The sequence below is a fragment of the Macrosteles quadrilineatus genome, unplaced genomic scaffold (genome assembly GCF_028750875.1).
Source record: "Macrosteles quadrilineatus isolate MER2022 unplaced genomic scaffold, UCM_ALF_1.0 Scaffold_1__1_contigs__length_201487025, whole genome shotgun sequence".
NCBI classification, from domain to species: domain Eukaryota; kingdom Metazoa; phylum Arthropoda; class Insecta; order Hemiptera; family Cicadellidae; genus Macrosteles; species Macrosteles quadrilineatus.
In genome coordinates this window covers 192,311,428-192,336,544 of record NW_026542594.1, presented here as the reverse complement: position 1 = coordinate 192,336,544, position 25,117 = coordinate 192,311,428, and the positions used below count along the sequence as shown (strand labels likewise).

At 35.5% G+C, this 25,117-nt stretch overlaps 1 protein-coding gene across 1 annotated transcript in view; it reads right to left on the bottom strand.

The window, feature by feature from the left end:
• Positions 1–25,117, bottom strand: part of LOC128992894 (sodium- and chloride-dependent GABA transporter ine-like) — a 54,580-nt gene that overhangs the window by 11,330 nt on the left and 18,133 nt on the right. The window contains exon 2 of the mRNA XM_054416641.1: positions 4,069–4,259. Within this exon, the coding sequence (XP_054272616.1) occupies positions 4,069–4,259 (191 nt within the window). The remainder of the gene's footprint in view (positions 1–4,068; positions 4,260–25,117) is intronic.

Below are 25,117 nucleotides of genomic sequence, written 5' to 3'. Positions count from 1 at the left end.
TTTCCATTGTATGGACTTCCTTTTAAATTAATTCTTTACAAATACCTACACAAAGTTTTTTTAAAAGAATATGAAATGTATACAAAAATAAGCTATATTCGTGATTTGTCTCATTTGGAAGAACTGGCAACCTAATTACAAAATGTTATAGATAATTTATGACATCCCACTAAAGGTTTTCTCAATTTAAATTTGCATTTAAAAAGATGCAGCCTAATAACACCAATACATCAAAAGGGTGTGAAACACCAAATTAATATTAAAAACAATGCAGATATTCCTAGATTACAAGTTTCAGACAATTTTTAACCAATTACCCCAAGTAATCGTGTGTGCTTATGTTTGCATCGAGTTTAAAATTCTTCCCACCTGACCAGCTGTTTTCACAGACCGCCAGCTGTTAGAAATGATAATGATCAGCTGTAGATCAGCTGGTGGCAGTGATTGTTGACTTGAGGTTTGCCAGCGCCTACCTGGTCATTACACATTTAAATATGCGCTGATTGTAGACTACTTCACCACCTGTGGTTGACAATTTATTGACCGCTTAGACAAATTATGTGTCTTTATTATTCATTATACATTCAGATGTATTCAGGTTTATTTTCATTTAGAAGGTAATAAATCAGATGCCTACTATCTTATATCAACATCCGTTGTGTGTTTATTTGCGTTATGGTCACTTTTAAGGTCACATTCAACTATGTTATTTAATCCATAGAAAAAATATCGTACGATTTTAAATAGAGGAATCCTTCAACGAAATGCTCCTTATCCTTGCCTAAAAAGGCTCGTTCTTTTTGTTTTCCATGAAGATCGAAAAATCACTGACCCTCGACAGCAAAAAAACTACGTAAACTTCTTCAAAGATGTCGTCTCATCTCTGGACGTTACATTTTTGCGCGTTTAAGTGCGCTGAAATCATCCTGTGTGATTTCCCGGGTCAGAATAGGACTGCAGCTTTCCCCAGCTTGTCATAAAAGGTTACTAACAGAACAACCCTAACGCAGCTCTCAGGATGCGCAAGGCCGTGTCACCCGGTCGCATCCAATGCCCGGGCGCTTATGCCGACGCGGGACACAATTTCTTCCGCTGTATACATTTGTGTTGCTTGAATGCTCAACACCTTGTAGGATGCTGTCAATGGACACGGTCATCTCGATGATGAACTGGGCGAGGACATTTGGACCTCGGACCTGTGTGTCAAAGTTCGTCCAATTCTTCGCCAATAAGCTCGACCTTGACCGGATTGTGGACTAGGTTTATAACACAACTGAATGCCAGAAACCGTGCTTAGGTTCATGTTGATCGAGTGTTGGACATGAAAAACTAACTTCAGATAACCATGGTTATGGAAAATCCACAAAAGTGTTTCTTGAAATCTCGAACAGTAAATTGGACTCTTATACACCATCTTCAACAATCAAACTGACCTAACCTAACTGTCCTGAGCGTCGTCTTTCGTGTGGTAATTTCTACTTGTTCTCACTTCTCATTGGCAGGCGCCATGCAAAGCAAGTGTTCTGAGGGATATACGCCTCGTAGCTGACAAGTGGCTCATCCTCCTGTCAATGGAATAAGTGTTTCTGTCCATTACACCTTGGCTCGTCCTGCTAACGGTCACGCGTACGACAATCTCACCTACACACGGCATAACACGCATACAAACTACTCGTTAGAGATTAATAAGATTACCTCTCATACCAAGGAATAGATAGGGTAATACTGCATAGTCTAAAATCTTAGAGAATCGTGGATGTAACGCAATTGACCTGGTAATCTCTGAGAACCTGTAAACATAATCGTAAGATAAAGAAAGTAAACCCAAGAGTTCATCTAAAGCCACCCCATTGGACCCTGTAAATATAAATTTAAACATACATTTTGTCATAAAAACGTAACGGAGGTTTTTGGACATGGTTTTAGATGTCAGAAATGGCTTTCAAAGTCACCAAACGACTCTAAAAAATATCGCCTCCCCTCTTTGGCAAGGTCCTAGAACTGCCACTGTCTCTTAAACGTTATAAGCTCACCAAATGAAAGAGAAATGAAGTCTTCGTAGGAAATATTTGTTTGATTTGAAAGGGAACATTCATAAGAATTCCAAACGTCACAAACAAATTTTGCAACGTCGGCGCCAACCGATTGGCCAGGGTATTGGCTATACCGAAGGAAATCAATTAACTATTCTACGCTACATGTCTATCAGGAAACATAACATTCTAGGCTTGTTTAGAGTTTGGGGAAGACAATTCATAATTTACTCTGCTTTCGGTTTACAAAGTTTTAAATATCACATACTAATTTGCAGTCACCTGAGCGAGGTTCCTTTCACAGCCGGATTTTCGACGAAACCAGTTATTTTATAGAACACAATCTGGTGTAATCTGACAAGGTTGTTTATTGACAGGAAGCGGAATCCCAACACAATAGTTTGTCCAACACATTAGGCAATAATGTCACCGCAGACGTGAGTAATACGAGGTTCGTTCGGTAAATTACAATTATCTTTCCAAGTTTCATTTCTGTTTGGGTTTACAGTATTTAAACCACACAGGAAGCATTCGCTCTCAGCAGTTGTCTTTTTCTCCTCCGTTTTTTCACCTTTGTTCAGAGGCTCGGCTGCAATTTTAACGTCATTGACTCGCCGCAAACCAGTTCCCTGGCCATGAGTCTTGTGGTAGGTTTGTGTTTGTGGCTAATGACTTTACTGCTTCGCTGGCTTGAGGTTTTTGCTCGATAATTGCTCTTTGCAAAAAGTGTACTAAAATTGAGTTGGAAACGTTTTTCGTGTTTATGAGCGGATTCGCACGGAGTTTTTGTTTAGGCTCTGCAAAGCCGTAGTCCCAACCATTTGTTTTTTTCGTTTATCTTAAATTCGAATTAAAGTATTTGGACTAGAAAACTCGAACATAATTTATGTGCATCATATATTTAATTTAGTATGTTTTGCATTTCTCACTACCATCAAAATGCTACCAATTAAACAATACTGTGGTACATCAATTTGCCAACAACATTAAACACGATTTAAAGTGTTCTGTGCTTATCAATATTTTGTTTCAAGTCTACAGAGGGTAAAGTATCTCCCCTGGCTAAAAAGCCCTAACCCGTCGATTTTTTTATATAATTTTTTTTTACCGATGGTTATCAAACAGTATACTACTACTCAAGAGAAATCCCTCTAGTCTGTCTTGTTTGTATAATTGTTGCAATACTTTCAATCCAGTCCCAGGTGAAACCTCAAACCTGTATTTTCAACTAATGAATGATCATCACACACAAGACATCCCCAGGTGTCAGGTGAATGAACTGTATTCAGTTCTAGTGAATGATCACAAACGAGACTGTCCTAGGCTCTGCTTGAGTCATCAAGGAATTCGCAACCTCATCAGTGATTGATGTAGTGGTCGACCTTCTTTCTTTGACATCCGTTTCTTTTAATTTGCCATACCGTTCGTTTTGGCTATTTATAACTTCAATTGTACTGGTAAAATACCAGCAGAAAGGATATTTTCAAGAAGAGGATCGTCACTAGTAAAATTTGCCCAGTACAAGATGGGTTAGGTCACTTTAGGTTCAGTTAAGTTAGGTTAGGTTAGGTTGATTCAGGTTGGGTTGGATTGAGTTAGGTTTAGGTTATTTTAACGTTTAGTGGTTTATTACTGTCCAAAACGATCCTTTGTAGTCATAACAAACTAATTTGGACAGTGACAAGGTATTTTACACTATACGTTAATTCAGACGACCCAGAGGCCATTCCATCATGAAATAGGTTCGTTTAGGTTAAGTTGAGTCAGGTCAGGTTAGGATCGTTTAGGATAGGTCGAGTTACGTTAGGTTAGGTTAGGTTTGACGAGGTTCGCTTTCATTACGTCCATTTTCATAGGACAAAATTTAACAGTAACGACCCTCTTGAAAAGACCTCAGGGTACTTGTGCGCCAACAACAAACACGCAAAATTTCAACTTCATCCCTACAATCGCATCTAGCCCACGTATATTCACGAGTTAATCTGCAATGGTACGGTCGTGGAGTGGTTACACACATGAACAAGAGAATATTGACCTCCTCCACTCTTGAAGCAGAGGTAGGGGAAGCGCCACAGGTTGCCTAGGCCGACGCTGTAGCCGACGCAGGCGAGGATGAACTGCAGCTTGTTGGCCCAATGGTCTCTGCGGGGACGGTAGTGTGTGCCTGCGTCGCTCAACGTCCCCGTGTAGGAGGTGCAGGACGACAGGTCGTCGTCGTCGATCAACCTGCAAAAGAGACTGATGTTAGAGATCACTTGATGTGGGTCTAAAGAGGCTAGAGGTGTAAGGGTCTATTGTAAATGGTCTAGAGTGGCTGTAAAAGAAGGCATCCTGATAAATCTCATCTTCCTCTCGCCTGTGCTGGTAGATGTTTTCAAATTCTATTTAAGCCCATTGAAATATGCCCTGTGAAGGTGATGTAAAGTGATGTAGCCAAACCCAACCTAACCTAACCTGACCTAACCTAACTTGCATTGGGAAAAATTTGATTGGGGCGTCCCTCCTTTTGAAAGACCCGCTGAAAGTAAAGAAGAACCCTTGATGGGGTTCCGAAGAGATTTCGACGTGCAAATCGATCGTCAGAGCTGGTCTTGGGGGAAGAACTCCCCCCATGGATCATGGTTGAGTGAATTCAAGGCGTTTTGCTAAAAAAATACCTCAACCTATTATCAAACGTTAAATGACTGGGACCGCTATCTAGATGAATGTGGTAGCATTTAAGGGTAAGAAGAATCAACCCATTTTCATCTGAAGGAATTAAGTGGAAGATAAGATAGTTCAATATACTGTAACTGTAGTCTACTACATTGAAATCCTTCATATCTCGGAGTTCGTTTATAAACTTTTTTGTTCTAGGACGCAAGGCCCGAGCCTGGGATCGTTTTTCACATTACTTCAGGCTAGACCTATGGGTTGCGGCACTATCACCTAGATAAAATCCATTGGTTACTTGGCGGGGATCGAACCCGGGACCTCAGGGACTGAAGTCCCGCGCTCTAACCACTACGCCAGCTCGCTCCCCCTCGTTTATAAACTAGTACATATAAGTTATATAAGGTGAAAAGCCGGGATCCGTAATGCTGGGTAATTTAAATGTGCTCAATTTAATTTAAATGTAATCTATGTATTTAAAGTCTTCTTTACCTAATACCACAAGATCTTGAAAATTGTTAGCCAAATTCCTCGATGAAATCGAATGCAAATGGCCAAAAGTTACCCATTTTACATGTTATACTTAAACACGACATTTATACACGTCAAAAAGTTTCTTCTCAAAACTTTTTGCATTAATATATTACTGTTTATGCCGATTTAGCTATCAATATACATGGTTGTTAGGATAAAGCGCATAGACTCGGTGGCATCCATGGTTTGGTAAGGTCCATCGCTCAACCGGAAAGACCTTGGCAAAGCTAGTTGCAGCTGACTATGGTGTATGCTACACATCCAGTGGTAATAGTCTGTCTGACGGAACCTGTCTACTAGTCCATATACCTGTGTGTACACTGTCCATTAGTTCGGACGAGTCCCATGAGGAGGGCCAGGAGACAGGTTACATCATGCAGACTGTAGTAGACATTTATACAGGGTTAGGCAAAAGTATGGATACAACCTGTCAACATTTTAGCGGGTGGCACAAGGAAAACATCAACCTACAGGGTGATTGATATAAGTGTGCCAGCCGTTTTATTCGAAAACCATAAGAGATATCAAAAAAAGGTAAACGGTAAGTGCCTTGGACTTTTTATTTAAAAAATTGTAGTAAAGTCGAAAAAAATATTTTAGCCGCCATTTTTCCAATATGGCCGCCAACTTTGATTTTTCTTACGGAACACCCTGTATTTTATGATGTATTCTGGTAGAAAATGTAATTTTAAGACGATTTTATTCTTGTGATTTTTTTCATAAACCTAACCGTTTCAAAGATAATAATGGTTTAAGTTGTGAAATTTTGAATGGTTTTCAAATAAAACAGCTGTCATGCTTGCTTAGGCCTTTATCGAAACTCTTTCTCATGCAGAAATTTCAAAACTTTAACCATTATTATCTTTGAAACGGTTAGGTTTATGAAAAAAATCACAAGAATAAAAATCGTCTTAAAATTACATTTACTACCAGGATACATCATAAAATACAGGGTGTTCCATAAGAAAAATCAAAGTTGGCGGCCATATTGGAAAAATGGTGGCTAAAATAATTTTTTTGACTCGACTACAATTTTTTTAATAAAAAATCCAAGGCACTTACCGTTTTGCTTTCTTTGATATCTCTTATAGTTTTCGAATAAAACGGCTGGCACACTTATATCAATCACCCTGTATATATTTGTGTAAATCGATCTTCAAGAATGTCAAAATCAATGATTCGAAACTGGACCCTGCAGTCCGTGATCGTTGGGATTAAAAAAAACTATTTTGGGATTGAGCAAATAATAATCAGCTGATCGTCGTCAGCAACAAAGGTATAATTTCATTCATTCAACAGCCATCTTTTAATCACATTTGCCTTAAAATACGCACCATGGCATGTCGGGGTCGTAATTAAAATGTATATAACATAGACAAATAAATTATTAGTATTTACAGTCGAATAAATTATTTCACGCTTTCTTCTACAAGTTTTACTTGCATCTCTCTTTACCAAGCACTTGACTACCGAGGAGTATCTTTTATGGAATCCACACATGAAAGCAATAACTGTATTGGATCAAACGCAGATTCTTAGTATTGTAATTAATTCACTGAGAGCAGCCAGAGTCGAGACTGAGCGAAGTCATGAGACTGTTACATGATAAGATGACGTCACTCGACACCAAAACAAACCCGCGGCGAGATTGGTGGAACGTTAGTCATTTACCGAATTCTTGCAAATCTCGGCAATCTAGATAAATAAAACTTGGGCACTTTGGTGAGGAAATAAGCTCTTTCTAGTTGTTTTTGGAAATGCGAGAATTAGATTAATGAGTGTGGCTAAAGGTGTGACGAATAGCACAAACCATGGGTCATTTCAAGGTGAAGTACCCCACTATTTACCCTATACAAATGAAAGTGTGAATTGGAGATATGCAATGTAATATACTTGTAATACAAAGAAATTATGTTTTTAGACATATTTTGTGAAGGAACCTAACCTATCTTGTGCGTATTTTCCATTAATCATACACAATAAAGCTGGAAGAGTATGGACTTCAGAATATCTGGAGGTAGCACTTCTCAAGGAGATTTAGTGCCACTGGCAGCCATTTTGAATTGTCTTGGGGTGGAATATCCCTAGCTGGAAAACGGTATACCCAGCCATAGAAATATACGGAACCGAACCAACCTTAGACCAACAGCATGTTTGAAATACAGTACCGACAGTATACCGTAGTAAAACTCCAAACTAGTCCAAGCCCAGATAATTTGTTCTAGCTGTGTGTTTTTTAGTCTACAGCTAGCTAAGAAGCCTGGGCCTAGATTTCGTCCCCTTCCAACATAACCTATCCTAAACCTAACATAGCCTAAAATATTCGTACATAACCTAACCTTAATTTGCACAAGGCAAGTTTTAATAGTGGCGGCCCTCTTCTTGAACTCACCCCAAACAATGTATCAACTATTTACTCCTGGGGCAAATAAAGAACATTCCGGTGAGAAATAATTATAATGCATTTTCTATGGATATCTCTGGTTGTAGCGACGCATACCAAGATACTTTCTCAACAAATGCAAAACTTGACGTTATTAACTGAAGGTGTTGTCCTGTCCAAGGACTCTGATCTGGTTTTAACTGGACTGAGAGTGTGTGCGATCCTTGAAATTCTACCAGTATATAACTGTTCGATCTACGATACTATTGACTTTGGATACTGAAAGTAGACTTCCTATGCTTTTGTGCGTGTTTGAAGACTGTTGTACGCATGTTTGATGTCTCCTCTACTGCGTTGATATTGATGAAATATTCATATCGATTTTATCGCTATTGATTTAGGAGTATGGGTTCCGAAGTGGTTATATCTGAGTTTATGTTCAAGTGAGATTTTATTCACATTTTTCAAAAAGATGGTGGCCAATAAGATGAACGTTTTTGCAGAATCTCGATGCTCTAGCTCAAACTGCAAAGGAGAAGACCCCCCAAAACGAAACAAAATAGGATATAATTATGTTTGTATAAACTATTTTGACCTTATTTTATTCTGAGAGGGGTAAGCTCAGGGTCCTAGCACGTCAACCGAGGCTTGTGCATTATTCTGAACCAAGGAATCACTACGTAAATTATGTTCCCACCTTTTTTGAACACCCTGTATATGTACTTACCGCGGCAGTCTCGGAAAGGCGGGAAGACCTGACGGAGAACACGACGATTGTGACGAGGAACACCGAGAAGTTACGGAGTCCTTCATTGTAGAAGTTTCACACCTTACTAGCTTTCGAGTGTTTGCTACACTTAAGTGCTAAGTAATGGCGAGGTATAATCAGTTTAGCGACAGATCGCTAAGGCAAACATTCGTCTTGTTATTGTAGGGTAGGAAATCACGAGATTTACCTTGGCAGTGAGGTTAGTGAAATAATTTCACGTGTGTCAGAACCGAATCACTTCATTATAGTAGTCACGTGAACTTATTAATGATCATCCGGATTTGAACCCACGACCCCAGTTTCGTGCACTAACTTGACAAGCTGAACCCCAGACGTTAATGATGTTGATTTTAAGTTAAACTTTCACTGACTTACACTTCTGTGTCCCAGCTATTACTTGACGAACAGTTTGATATTATCATTACTCTCCACCTAAAAATGTTCAAATAAGAGGCATTGACATGCTGTCTGACAGATTCAACAACTCTTAAGTGTTCAATACTTCTTGAGGTGTCATAAAAGTAGATAATTAGTTGATAAAACCCTCGAAATGTCAGTCGTATTAGGATAATTCAGTGATTATCTTTATTGGGATTTAATTGGGCATGTTTTTGATATGGGTGCTCGTATTTTAGAGTTTAAGGACTAACAAGAATGTGTTATCACAGACAGTGAAAATATTCAACGTGTTTGGCCTTTCAATCAATTACGTTTTGAAAGAGGGGTTCAAGATGAAATGTTACCTTTCTATTTTATTTGTGTGTGGAATATTTTTACCAAAAGTGAGAATGATGAACAAGTCTTTTCTGTTCGCAACCATCAAAAAGGTCGTTTGGATAGTTCACCTTTTGTGCACATTTATACGGATTTTCTTCCAAATCACTATACCCTGTATGAAGAAACCTGTCTCCTGATCAGGTCTACCTCGTAGGCCAGTCCCGCATAATTGGAGAGCCAGGAGACAGGTTCCATCATACAGACTGTACATCTTTTTTACAGAACACTGCTATGAGTCATAATATCTGGGAGCTCAAGGTTGGTAACCTTGGCAACTCGTCGTTATCTACGCGGAACAAGATTCGTTTTCTGAGAAATGTGGGGGGGGGGGTTACAATTAAAGGAGCAGACACGAGACACTGTATTTTCCTAAAGAAAAAGGTACTCAAATACCTCCGGAGAAAGAAGTTCCATTGTTTCATACGCGAATGGTCGGCAAGTTACTAATTGCTTCAAATTCAAGGTGTACTAGCAAAGTTTAACTCTCTCGTCGGATTTCTATTGCGGTAATTTATGGTGATAGGTTAGCAGGGTTAGCAGTAGATATAATACCAGAATATGACCCCACTTTCGGCGTTTTAGAGGCACTTTTAGGGCACTTTTTATAGGGGAAAAATGAGAAAAAAATGGAAGAGCTTTTTTTGGCCACTTTTTTTAAAGACCCAGCTCTCGACCTATACACCCCTATATAAATTTTCTACTTTTGTTAATACTAAAAATCACGTCTGGAAATGGTGAGCTTTTTATGGCCACTTTTTTAAAGACCCGGCACTCGGCACGCGAACTCGGGTGCGCTCCCGACCCATAGGCACACTTCTGATCCCCAGCGATGACAAACTAAAAGTCTTACGAAAAAATGTTGAAACAAAAATTGAGGAACATCTAATCATCTATACTTCTTCCACTGAAAGTTTTTCTCTGATTGAAAAATAAAAAAAATCCTCGCTTACTCACTTTTTCATGTTTACTCAAAGTAACCTTTTTATATTTTCCTTAATTAATAATTACACACTGGCACAAATTAAATTATATTTATATTGTATTAAACAGTAGTTCATGTAGAATTTTAATATATAAATTTCATGCTATAAATATTTTTATTAGAAGCTAGACCAATGTGTAAGTGATAGGAGGTGCATCACTTTGAACATCATCACGCCCCCGACATTGCCGTGCTGGCAACACCTGGAGTTTGAAACCATTGCTATTGCTGAAATTATATTATAACACATTTACATACAAAAGAAACTGGTAAATGGTTTTAAATTTTTAAACTTTTTTATGCTGTATTATTATGTAGAAGGCCATGTAGTATGTAGGCTGGAATTTTAGCCGTTTTGTTGTATATCAAGCCTTTTTGAGATATAAATATTTTTAAACAATAAAGCAGACCTTTATTCACTAATGCTGATATTATATTACAATGCATTGGCATACAAATGAAAACGGTTTGATTTATTTGTACTCATATAAAATAATATAATTCTTTTGAGTTATAGGGATGTCTGGTGATTAAATCACAAATTAAGAACATTTATAATGGACTTTTAAAATAATGGAATTAAGTATAGACTTATAACATTTTCATGATAACTGTTTGATTTATTTGTACTCATTTAAAATAATGTTAAAATAGTATTTGATTTTTATGTTGTATTATTGTTTTTTATCAAAAGTTGAAACCAATGTAGTGTGCCTAAATGTTTATTTACTGTTTTTCTGTATCTCAAGCCAATAGATAGAATAGGACAAAGAGGTGTTTTTGGTGTTTTACCTATGAGAATAACATGGGGAGATTTTAAGCCACTTTTTAAAAATCGTGCTTACTCTCTATACATTTCTATGCAAATGTCCATCTCCAAAAATATTTCCAATCCCCATTAATTTTTGTATCATGTGAGTTTTGCACCAGTTGGTTTGAAATATTTATAAATATAACGTGTTGCTGGAATCGCCTTAAATGGCAAGAAACATGTAGTCTTGGGACCTCTGGTAAAATATTGGAGTTTTCCTAGTTTGGACTAAATATTTTTGAAAATTGAAAAAAAAATATGTTTTTTACTCAACTATTTTAGCGTCTTGAAACATGTATTACCGAAGAATCAGGCAAATATTTCGTGCCGAAATTATATTTTACCTTACGTGAGAACTTGGAATCATTATTTAAACTCAGTCCTGCTCCACAGTATAATTGCAGGCTTGCTTCTCGTCCCAAGTGGTGAATTGTGTACAGTTTATGTGTGGTGCAAAGACTGGTTTCTCTTTTTAGTTGTGACCAGCTCATTCCTAAGATGCTAGATGGTATCCACTTTGCCTCTGAACATAAGCAAATTGTAATCTTCAGTTTAGGACTTAAAGTTAATGTCGGATGTGATGCCTCTTTGATCAGAAGTTTGGGTTGTGATTAGCTCAACCCCTATCACCAATATCAGCATAGATCCATTGAACTATTATGTGTTATTGTACTTTGTGCTGATTAATATGTGTTTGGTAAATTAGCATGGCACAACACACAATCCCACATCTTGCTAATTGTAGTTGGTAGTTTAGGTGGTCAAAGTAGAAGTAGGGAGCATTGACTTTCTACAATCATGATGAGATATCCAGCCAGAGCCTCAGACTGCAATAAAAAAATAGATGAAAATGCAAACTCTAAAGGCCCCGACCGTGTTTCATACTTCCAGGCTGGAACAACCTTTACTCGGAATATTGTATATAAATTGTTTGTATACATAAGACTCTTGTAGTGAATGTACTCTTCGATGAAAAGACAAAATAAAGATGAAAAACTACTTTACGCAAAGAAGAGAAAGTGATTGTGAAGGGTAGCTATAAACAATCGTATTTTAGTGAGCAATGAAAGTTGCTATAATTATTGGGATTGTTTTGGATAAGTTTATAGATATGCATTGTGTTTACAGGAATTAATCATAGTGGGGATGCCATTTACATCGAGACATATTGATTTTGTTAAAGTGATAAAATGAAGACCATGATAGTGGTGGATAAAGATTTTAATTGTTGAGCAATTGATGTGAGAAGGAGTTTCTTGTTAAACAATAACCTGGAAAACCAATACAACATAATGCATTGTCATCCCTCATTGGTATTGTACCTTACAAGCTCTTTTGTTCTTTACTCATTTTCAAAAACATATAAATTACAAAATAAGCCATTTGTTGTTTATTTTACTGTTATGTATTGTAAGTTTATATATTGAAATAAATGGTTAAATAAATGTAAGTTGAAAAATGAGCCTTATTTTGTCACTAGTTTATTTACATTGATTTGAATCACATTTTTGAACTAACAGATGATTAAATTATTAATTGCATAACATTTGAAACATAGAGATACAACATTTATATTATTAACTGGAAACTATAGATCTATATTATTGTATGAACATAATTTCTGTATTTCATATATGTAAAAGCAATGAGACCATGCTAAATTACAGAATTCAATAACAAAGGAAGTTGATATTGTGCTATATACCTGAGGGTGTAAATATAGAGGTGGGTATTTCCATAGAGACCTAATGATGAATCAGAATGTGAAAGTTCTATGGTAGAAATATCAAGAAAGCAAGAGTGATCATCAGAGGTAACATGGTCATTAGGGAATTCATAGAGAGGGGTCAGTCAGGTTGAACTAGTATATTGCAATGATTCATCCAATATAGAAACAATAGTTACAAATAACCAGAACCAATCACTGAATATTGTAGTTAGTCTTCCTATCCTACTGTTAAAATATGAAACTCATTTTTACATGAGTTAGTGAGTTCATGCCCGGCAACATGAGTGTAATAATGGTTCCAAATGTATTTATCTTATTTTATGGTAGATTTCATTGTGTATACTTACTCTATGGTAAAACTCTTTGAGATCATTTAATATTTAACACACTTAGATTAGTGAATAAATCATCAAAGTGTGATATAAATATGCTGGGTGAAACGTATTAAAACTTGCTATTATGTGTTATTGTACTTTGTGTTGATTAATATGTGTTTGGTAAATTAGCATGGCACAACACACAATCCCACATATTGCTAATCGTAGTTGGTAGTTTGGGTGGTCAAAGTAGAAGTAGGGAGCATTGACTTTCTACAATCATTATCAATTAATTTTATCAATTAAAGGATTGTCAAATGTCTCGGTTTTGCTAACTATGACCTGGTGTCCCGAAAAGGGCTCTTAAGACCATAAGATGACTATACATAAAGTTTGGACTATTGAATGTGATGTGAATTTCACATAAATTTCACACTATTTTCACACATTTCACACCACTATTATGATGTGTTGTGCCTGCATGGGTGTGTTGAGCCATGGATATCATAAACCACAAAGCTATAAGGACGTATGCTAGAACTGATCTAACCTCTGCCAAACCCTGAATACGAGCCTGGAGGCACAGACTTCGGACCAAGGATCAATAATTGTAAATAGACAAACCTGCATGATAGGATATAGAACACTGAAAAATGCAAATGTTAGAAACTTTAGTCTTTTACTTATTTAGTCTTACCATCCTCTGTTTTGGAGGAAACTGCCTTACAACCAACATGATGAAGATTGTATTAATACTCATGATCTTGGTCATTATAAAATTGATCAAACATAAATCTGTATTTGCCATTATTCATAGACCTTTCCTTGTCTATTATGAAAAAGCCATCAAACACTGGTGGTAAAGACTTCTATATTGATTAAAAGTCATTATTAATATGATTGTTAAATATAAGGTTTTAAATTTATATTGCCTTGTTTGGATAATATTAGAAAATGTACGTTATCGCATAATTGTTTGTGTACTTTCTAAGTAAAAGCAGTTAATATTTTTATGTTGACCCATTGAGAGAAATTGTATACTATTTGTACTATAAAAGGTCTATTCATGCATATCAGTCCAGTAAAAGTTCTGTTATAATCCAGTCATAGGTCAGTCTCAATTGCATCCATAGTTTCTCAGTCAACCTGTCAGTCATTTGGTTACAGTCTGTTTTTTAACTCTTCATTAACCGATGTTATATAACATTTTTTATTTGAAACACAATATTCTATAAAATTTTCATTGGCCAGTTTTTGTTGATTGTTATAAACTGTACTTGATATACAAACACATACGTTGTCATCAGTCAGGCGTCCAAACAATTAAAAAATATCGTTGAGAAGAAATCGGTTGTTGTATTTAACAACATAAAGGTCGATTCACAAACGGTATGTAATAGTTTAATCACGTCACAGTGTATACAGCAACTGACTGTGACTGTGATGTGAATTTGATTAGTTGTGTGTAATGTGTGAAAATAGTGTGAAATTTTTTAAATTGCTTCCAGTTTATATGTTGTCATTAAGCAAGCGTTTAAAAATCCAACAATATCGTTAAAAAGAAACCAGCTGTTTTATTTGACGACATAAAAATCAATTCACACATAACACGTCACAGTTCAATCACATCAGTTACGACACAGTGTATACACCATTATCAACCACCAATATCATGATAGTTGTGTGAAATGTGTGAAAATATATGTGAAATTTGTGTAAAATTTGTGTGACGAAGTACACACAAATTCACATCACAGTCACAGTCAGTTGGTGTATACACTGTGTCGTAACTGATGTGATTGAACTGTGACGTGTTATGTGTGAATTGATTTTTATGTCGTCAAATAAAACAGCTGGTTTCTTTTTAACGATATTGTTGGATTTTTAAACGCTTGCTTAATGACAACATATAAACTGGAAGCAATTTAAAAAATTTCACACTATTTTCACACATTACACACAACTAATCAAATTCACATCACAGTCACAGTCAGTTGCTGTATACACTGTGACGTGATTAAACTATTACATACCGTTTGTGAATCGACCTTTATGTTGTTAAATACAACAACCGATTTCTTCTCAACGATATTTTTTAATTGTTTGGACGCCTGACTGATGACAACGTATGTGTTTGTATATCAAGTACAGTTTATAACAATCAACAAAAACTGGCCAATGAAAATTTTATAGAATATTGTGTTTCAAATAAAAAATGTTATATAACATCGGTTAATGAAGAGTTAAAAAACAGACTGTAACCAAATGACTGACAGGTTGACTGAGAAACTATGGATGCAATTGAGACTGACCTATGACTGGATTATAACAGAACTTTTACTGGACTGATATGCATGAATAGACCTTTTATAGTACAAATAGTATACAATTTCTCTCAATGGGTCAACATAAAAATATTAACTGCTTTTACTTAGAAAGTACACAAACAATTATGCGATAACGTACATTTTCTAATATTATCCAAACAAGGCAATATAAATTTAAAACCTTATATTTAACAATCATATTAATAATGACTTTTAATCAATATAGAAGTCTTTACCACCAGTGTTTGATGGCTTTTTCATAATAGACAAGGAAAGGTCTATGAATAATGGCAAATACAGATTTATGTTTGATCAATTTTATAATGACCAAGATCATGAGTATTAATACAATCTTCATCATGTTGGTTGTAAGGCAGTTTCCTCCAAAACAGAGGATGGTAAGACTAAATAAGTAAAAGACTAAAGTTTCTAACATTTGCATTTTTCAGTGTTCTATATCCTATCATGCAGGTTTGTCTATTTACAATTATTGATCCTTGGTCCGAAGTCTGTGCCTCCAGGCTCGTATTCAGGGTTTGGCAGAGGTTAGATCAGTTCTAGCATACGTCCTTATAGCTTTGTGGTTTATGATATCCATGGCTCAACACACCCATGCAGGCACAACACATCATAATAGTGGTGTGAAATGTGTGAAAATAGTGTGAAATTTATGTGAAATTCACATCACATTCAATAGTCCAAACTTTATGTATAGTCATCTTATGGTCTTAAGAGCCCTTTTCGGGACACCAGGTCATAGTTAGCAAAACCGAGACATTTGACAATCCTTTAATTGATAAAATTAATTGATAATGATTGTAGAAAGTCAATGCTCCCTACTTCTACTTTGACCACCCAAACTACCAACTACGATTAGCAATATGTGGGATTGTGTGTTGTGCCATGCTAATTTACCAAACACATATTAATCAACACAAAGTACAATAACACATAATAGCAAGTTTTAATACGTTTCACCCAGCATATTTATATCACACTTTGATGATTTATTCACTAATCTAAGTGTGTTAAATATTAAATGATCTCAAAGAGTTTTACCATAGAGTAAGTATACACAATGAAATCTACCATAAAATAAGATAAATACATTTGGAACCATTATTACACTCATGTTGCCGGGCATGAACTCACTAACTCATGTAAAAATGAGTTTCATATTTTAACAGTAGGATAGGAAGACTAACTACAATATTCAGTGATTGGTTCTGGTTATTTGTAACTATTGTTTCTATATTGGATGAATCATTGCAATATACTAGTTCAACCTGACTGACCCCTCTCTATGAATTCCCTAATGACCATGTTACCTCTGATGATCACTCTTGCTTTCTTGATATTTCTACCATAGAACTTTCACATTCTGATTCATCATTAGGTCTCTATGGAAATACCCACCTCTATATTTACACCCTCAGGTATATAGCACAATATCAACTTCCTTTGTTATTGAATTCTGTAATTTAGCATGGTCTCATTGCTTTTACATATATGAAATACAGAAATTATGTTCATACAATAATATAGATCTATAGTTTCCAGTTAATAATATAAATGTTGTATCTCTATGTTTCAAATGTTATGCAATTAATAATTTAATCATCTGTTAGTTCAAAAATGTGATTCAAATCAATGTAAATAAACTAGTGACAAAATAAGGCTCATTTTTCAACTTACATTTATTTAACCATTTATTTCAATATATAAACTTACAATACATAACAGTAAAATAAACAACAAATGGCTTATTTTGTAATTTATATGTTTTTGAAAATGAGTAAAGAACAAAAGAGCTTGTAAGGTACAATACCAATGAGGGATGACAATGCATTATGTTGTATTGGTTTTCCAGGTTATTGTTTAACAAGAAACTCCTTCTCACATCAATTGCTCAACAATTAAAATCTTTATCCACCACTATCATGGTCTTCATTTTATCACTTTAACAAAATCAATATGTCTCGATGTAAATGGCATCCCCACTATGATTAATTCCTGTAAACACAATGCATATCTATAAACTTATCCAAAACAATCCCAATAATTATAGCAACTTTCATTGCTCACTAAAATACGATTGTTTATAGCTACCCTTCACAATCACTTTCTCTTCTTTGCGTAAAGTAGTTTTTCATCTTTATTTTGTCTTTTCATCGAAGAGTACATTCACTACAAGAGTCTTATGTATACAAACAATTTATATACAATATTCCGAGTAAAGGTTGTTCCAGCCTGGAAGTATGAAACACGGTCGGGGCCTTTAGAGTTTGCATTTTCATCTATTTTTTTATTGCAGTCTGAGGCTCTGGCTGGATATCTCATCATGATTGTAGAAAGTCAATGCTCCCTACTTCTACTTTGACCACCTAAACTACCAACTACAATTAGCAAGATGTGGGATTGTGTGTTGTGCCATGCTAATTTACCAAACACATATTAATCAGCACAAAGTACAATAACACATAATAGTTCAATGGATCTATGCTGATATTGGTGATAGGGGTTGAGCTAATCACAACCCAAACTTCTGATCAAAGAGGCATCACATCCGACATTAACTTTAAGTCCTAAACTGAAGATTACAATTTGCTTATGTTCAGAGGCAAAGTGGATACCATCTAGCATCTTAGGAATGAGCTGGTCACAACTAAAAAGAGAAACCAGTCTTTGCACCACACATAAACTGTACACAATTCACCACTTGGGACGAGAAGCAAGCCTGCAATTATACTGTGGAGCAGGACTGAGTTTAAATAATGATTCCAAGTTCTCACGTAAGGTAAAATATAATTTCGGCACGAAATATTTGCCTGATTCTTCGGTAATACATGTTTCAAGACGCTAAAATAGTTGAGTAAAAAACATATTTTTTTTTCAATTTTCAAAAATATTTAGTCCAAACTAGGAAAACTCCAATATTTTACCAGAGGTCCCAAGACTACATGTTTCTTGCCATTTAAGGCGATTCCAGCAACACGTTATATTTATAAATATTTCAAACCAACTGGTGCAAAACTCACATGATACAAAAATTAATGGGGATTGGAAATATTTTTGGAGATGGACATTTGCATAGAAATGTATAGAGAGTAAGCACGATTTTTAAAAAGTGGCTTAAAATCTCCCCATGTTATTCTCATAGGTAAAACACCAAAAACACCTCTTTGTCCTATTCTATCTATTGGCTTGAGATACAGAAAAACAGTAAATAAACATTTAGGCACACTACATTGGTTTCAACTTTTGATAAAAAACAATAATACAACATAAAAATCAAATACTATTTTAACATTATTTTAAATGAGTACAAATAAATCAAACAGTTATCATGAAAATGTTATAAGTCTATACTTAATTCCATTATTTTAAAAGTCCATTATAAATGTTCTTAATTTGTGATTTAATCACCAGACATCCCTATAACTCAAAAGAATTATATTATTTTATATGAGTACAAATAAATCAAACCGTTTTCATTTGTATGCCAATGCATTGTAATATAATATCAGCATTAGTGAATAAAGGTCTGCTTTATTGTTTAAAAATATTTATATCTCAAAAAGGCTTGATATACAACAAAACGGCTAAAATTCCAGCCTACATACTACATGGCCTTCTACATAATAATACAGCATAAAAAAGTTTAAAAATTTAAAACCATTTACCAGTTTCTTTTGTATGTAAATGTGTTATAATATAATTTCAGCAATAGCAATGGTTTCAAACTCCAGGTGTTGCCAGCACGGCAATGTCGGGGGCGTGATGATGTTCAAAGTGATGCACCTCCTATCACTTACACATTGGTCTAGCTTCTAATAAAAATATTTATAGCATGAAATTTATATATTAAAATTCTACATGAACTACTGTTTAATACAATATAAATATAATTTAATTTGTGCCAGTGTGTAATTATTAATTAAGGAAAATATAAAAAGGTTACTTTGAGTAAACATGAAAAAGTGAGTAAGCGAGGATTTTTTTTATTTTTCAATCAGAGAAAAACTTTCAGTGGAAGAAGTATAGATGATTAGATGTTCCTCAATTTTTGTTTCAACATTTTTTCGTAAGACTTTTAGTTTGTCATCGCTGGGGATCAGAAGTGTGCCTATGGGTCGGGAGCGCACCCGAGTTCGCGTGCCGAGTGCCGGGTCTTTAAAAAAGTGGCCATAAAAAGCTCACCATTTCCAGACGTGATTTTTAGTATTAACAAAAGTAGAAAATTTATATAGGGGTGTATAGGTCGAGAGCTGGGTCTTTAAAAATAGTGGCCAAAAAAAGCTCTTCCATTTTTTCTCATTTTTCCCCTATAAAAAGTGCCCTAAAAGTGCCTCTAAAACGCCGAAAGTGGGGTCATATTCTGGTATTATATCTACTGTTAGCATGTTATCTTTCTTCCTGCCTCTGTCTGCGTCCACAGCTGTTTACTTTTGAGGTTATGATGAACGTGTTTAAGTCGGAGTCGGACATGCGTTGCTGACTCGATGAAACTTTTGAAGACGAAGCGTTTGCACTGTTTTGGTCGGCGAAAACAGCTGGCGTCTTTGAAGTCAACTATTTATGTGACTGCACTTTTCCAAGAACTGTTGTGTAAAGGTTCTGTCTTAGCGAACAATAATGTTTCTGTCTTGGAAGGATACGTCGTTATCTAATTGCCTGTAGATACGTAGGAAGATTTTTTATGGGAAACGATAGTTATCGGGTAAGGCAATACAATATTGAAATTCATGGCAACAGAACGGTCCAAAACCTGGTCTTGTTAAGCACGTAAATTTTTGGTTAAATGGCAGTAATGGCACAATCATATGATACACCAAAGACAAATAAATGCCATCAGAACATGTCACACTGACTAGAGTCTGTATAATGAAACATGTCTTCTGACCCTCCGTAAACCTGGGACTATCCGAAGATAGATGGAGGGTCAGTAGACAGGTTCCATCATACAGACTATATGCCCCTTGTATCCCTTCGTCCTTCACTGTAAACTATTGCTGATGATATCAGTGCCTCCATCATAAGATCCTGTCTACGCTTCAACTCGCAGAATTAAATAATAGACCTGACATTTTGGGCCTTGAGTTTCATAGAATTTTATTTCTGTTTCATTGTATTACGATCAAATAAACCCTAGCATTTAGTAATTCAAACCAGATGCTAGGTTTAAACTTTGAATAAAATGAATAGTTGAACTATGCCAGTATACTAATGAAAGTTAACTGATTTTCGTCGATTTTGTTACCTGTCAACTTAATAAGGACAACTTGTTGTAATTTATTTGTAGCATAATTAGATGTACTATCAAAGAACAAAATAAGTATGGAAGAAAATAGAATTTCGATAGCAGCGCACTTAGTAAGTCGCTCATTCAGTATAGTATTTTTCGATTAACAAATTAACCACAGGTGGTTTAATAGACGGAATGTCTGTGAACAGGCTATAGCGTTGGTGTGTGGCAAGTTTTTCTAGTGGTGCCTTTGGCAACGTCGCACCGGCCTATTGCCATGGTTATAACACAGACGTGTAAACACAAACATTGCGTGGACGCTCGCTATGTTAGTAAAACAGCTGGTAGTAGGACGGGTCTGTGGCGTTGCCACTTTTGTCTCGCCACGGCCTATGCTACCAATAAAACATACCGTAAAATGGGGTGAATAGAAACACTTTTTAACTTTTAAGCTTCTGTAAAAACTATATTTTTAGTTTTTTAATTTTCAACACAAGCTTATTTTTCCGGTCTTGGTTTCCTCTACTCAAACCAGTTATCAAACTTTTTTTATTTTTAATCATTAAGAAGATAATAAATAAAACCAACTTTAGTCGATGGTTTTATTTACTCCACCTATCGTAATGTAAAATATTTCTAACATTATTAGGACGATTATGTTTTTGGACGCGTGGTCCAATACAGTACACCGGCACGCATTGCTGCGAAAAGCATTGTCAAAATTAGGTTAGGTTTAGGTTTTGGTTTAGGTTAGGTAAGGTTGGTTTGGTTAGGTTAGGTTAGGATCCGAAAAAAACATTAATCCGAAGAATAGGCGTCTCTACGCCACTGCTCCGAAATATTGTGAATGTCTAGGCAGTGCTGAAGGCACTATACCAGAGACATTATTCCAAATTTGTGTTACGATGCTGCCTTCCGGATTTGAGCTTTTCGACGCGATGCCTCCTGAATTGTGTTTGCCGAGCTGTGGGCTCAGGATATCGTAGGTACAGGACACAAGGACGTGGGTTCAACACATTAGATATTCATCCCACTCATCAGCCGCTGCGAATGTCAATTACCTTATAATTACCTCAGCTCAACTTGTGCCAGAAAAAAAACTTCTCACAGAGTTCAACAAACTATGAGGCTCTTAATGAGAATGTCGTAGGTTGTGTTTAAATTTGGACTATAGTCTGTACTTCCACTACCTGGGACTGACTTGGGCCTGGGGCCCACTTGGTGAATTTCGATTTTTTATTGCCTCACTCGATAACTATATGTGGCTCTCACTTCGTTTCCCATAAAAATCTTCCTACGTATCTACAGAAAATAACAACGTATCCCTCTAAGACAGAAACATTCTTGTTCAACAGCGAAGACAGAACCTTTACACAACAGTTCTCAGAAAAGTGCGGTCACAAAGATAGTTGACTTTAAAGACGCCAGCGGTTTTCGCCGACCAAAACGGTGCAAACGCGTCGTCAACCAAAGTTTCTTCGAGTCAGCAACGCCCGTCCCGCCCGTCCGACTGAAGAACACGTTCAACCTAACCTCAAAAGTAAACAGCTGTTGACGCTGACAGAAGCAGGAAGAAAGATAAGATGCTAACCTATAACCATAAATTACCCTAATAGAAATCGAGCGAGAGAGTTAAACTTTGCAAGTACACCTTGGAAGCAATTAGTAACATGCCGTTCATACACGTATGAAACAATGGAACTTCTTTTTCCGCAGGTATTTGAGTACCTTTTTCTTTAGGAAATTACAGTGTCTCGTGTCTGCTCCTTTAATTGTACCCCCCCATCTTCTCAGAAAACGAATCTTGTTCCGCGTAGATAACAACGCCGAGTTGCCAAGGTTACCAACCTTGAGCTCCCAGATATTATGACTCATAACAGTGTTTTGTAAAAAATATGTACAGACTGTATGATGGAACCTGTCTCCTGGCCCTCCGTTTGTGTGGGATTGGCATGGACCTTAAACCATTGGACCCGAGGTAGACCTGATCAGGAGACACGTTACATCATACAGAGTATAGTGATTTGGAAGAAAATCCCTAACAAATGTGCATAAAAAGTTAATTATCCAACTAACATTTTGATTAGTGGGAACAGGAAAGATTTGTCAATCGCCCTCACTTTTGGTAAAAGTGTTCCATGCACAAATGAAATAGAAAGGTACCATTTCATCTCGAACCCCTCTTTAAAATGTAATTGATTGTAAGGCCAAACATTAGTACAGTAAAAATATGTTTTGACCCAAAAAAAATTAGCACAACCGGGGAATTTGGTACAGATGTTGGGTGTACCTTCCTTTTGAACATACTAAAAGTCCCCTAAAATTGAAGCTGTGCTACGGCCGCCATATTGGAAAATGGCGGCATATTTCTGTATTTTTCACTATAGTGACTTTATTATTAGAGATACAGGAAAAAGCTAAGCATACAAAATGTAGGTCATCTAAAAATACACATTTTTTGTATTTACCATCTTTCTCTAAACCCAACGGTTTTTTAGTTATTTGTTATTAAGTATAGATAGTTTTTTCTATTTATCAAAAATAGGCGAAACACATGGAAATTGACCGTTACTTTCAAGGATTATGATAATTTATCCTATTTAGTTAAATAGTGTGATACTATAAAATCTAAAAATTTAAGCTTATTTTATGAGTAAAACAACTCCGCCACAGCAAACCTGCAGACTCAGCAAATTTCCATTTGATTGGATGTTTTATTAAAAAATGTATATATATAAAATTAGGTTCAACAGGTACCTAGGTTTGCTGCTACAGGAAGGTTATTATAGTTTTTTTTTTTTTTTAATATCAATACCTTACTATAAAATAACTAATTTTCCAAGTTTGATCAAAATATATCTATAAACAAGCAAACTGCAACAGTTAACTAATTCATAAGAATAGCATGGGAGTTTTAAATTTACAATAAACAAATTTGAATATACAAATTTTGGTTGTGTTTACTAAAAAGATGGCTATTATTAGTCACGATTAGAATATTAACCAAATGGGTTTTCAAAAGGAGATGGAGCCTGTTATTTAAGTAATATTAATTCGTACCAAGCACCGAAAATATTGTATGCAGTAAGGTAATCTACCATATTTTGTAAAGTACGCAATAGTCATATTAAAATTTTATCTTATTTTTTATCCATTTAATAGTTAACATTTTAGTATTTTGATGGCACCACCACACTAACTAACTAACTATACTTGACATCCCACTGTAAATTTGGAAGGGTGTTTTTCGTGTCTAGTTCATGTTGGTGACTAAATAAGCATGGTATAGTTAGTTTTATTTATCAAAAATCGGTAAAACCCATCGCAATCGACGGTTACTTTCAAGGTTTACGACAATTATTCATCCCACTTAGTTGATATCAGGGTGATAGTGGTAGTGCCATCAAAATATTAAAATGTTAATTTATTAAATGGGTACAAATGAGTATAAAATATTAATATGACTAGTTTACAAAATATGGTTGATTTCCTCACTCCATACAATATTTCCGATACTTGGTACGAGTTAATATTACAGTACTTAAATTACTTACTTCATCTCCTTTTGAAAACCCCTTTGGTTAGTATTCGAATCGTGACGAATAATCGCCATATTTTTAGTAAACACAACCAAAATTTGTATATTTAAATTTGTAAATTGTAAATCTTAAGCTACCATGCTATTATTATGAATTAGTTAACTGTTGCAGTTTGTTTGTTTATAGATTTATTATGATCAAACTTGGAAAATTAATTATTTTTTACTAAGTTATTGATATTTTACTAAAAAAACACACTATAATAACCTACCTGTAGCAGCAAACCTAGGTACCTGTTGAATCTGATTTTATTTAAATACAATTAATAAAACATCCAATCAAAAGGAAATTTGCTGAGTCTGCAGGTTTGCTGTGGCATAGTTGTTTTACTCATAAAATAAGCTTAAATTTTAAGATTTTATAGTATCACACTATTTAACTAAATAGGATAAATTATCATAATCCTAGAAAGTAACGGACAATTTCCATGTGTTTCACCTATTTTTGATAAATAGAAAAAAACTATCTATACTTAATAACAAATAACTCAAAAACCGTTGGGTTTAGAGAAAGATGGTAAATACAAAAAATGTGTATTTTTAGATTACCTACATTTTGTATATTTAGCTTTTTCCTGTATCTCTAATAATAAAGTCACTATAGCGAAAAATACAGAAATATGCCGCCATTTTCCAAAATGGCGGCCGTAGCACAGCTTCAATTTTAGGGGACTTTTAGTATGTTCAAAAGGAAGGTACACCCAACATCTGTACCAAATTCCCCGGTTGTGCTAATTTTTTTAGGTTTATGGAATTTTTCTCTTATTTTTACTGCACTACATGTTGAATATTTTCACTGATTGTGATAACACATTCTTGTTAGTCCTTAACCTCTAAAATGTGTTGTCTAAGGTCCAAGAAACGGTGGCGTTGATTGACTATTGAGATGGTAACTCGACCGTAACACTGGCGGTAGTGAGTGCCTAAAGCTAATGGCCAATTAGGATCAGCATTAACGTA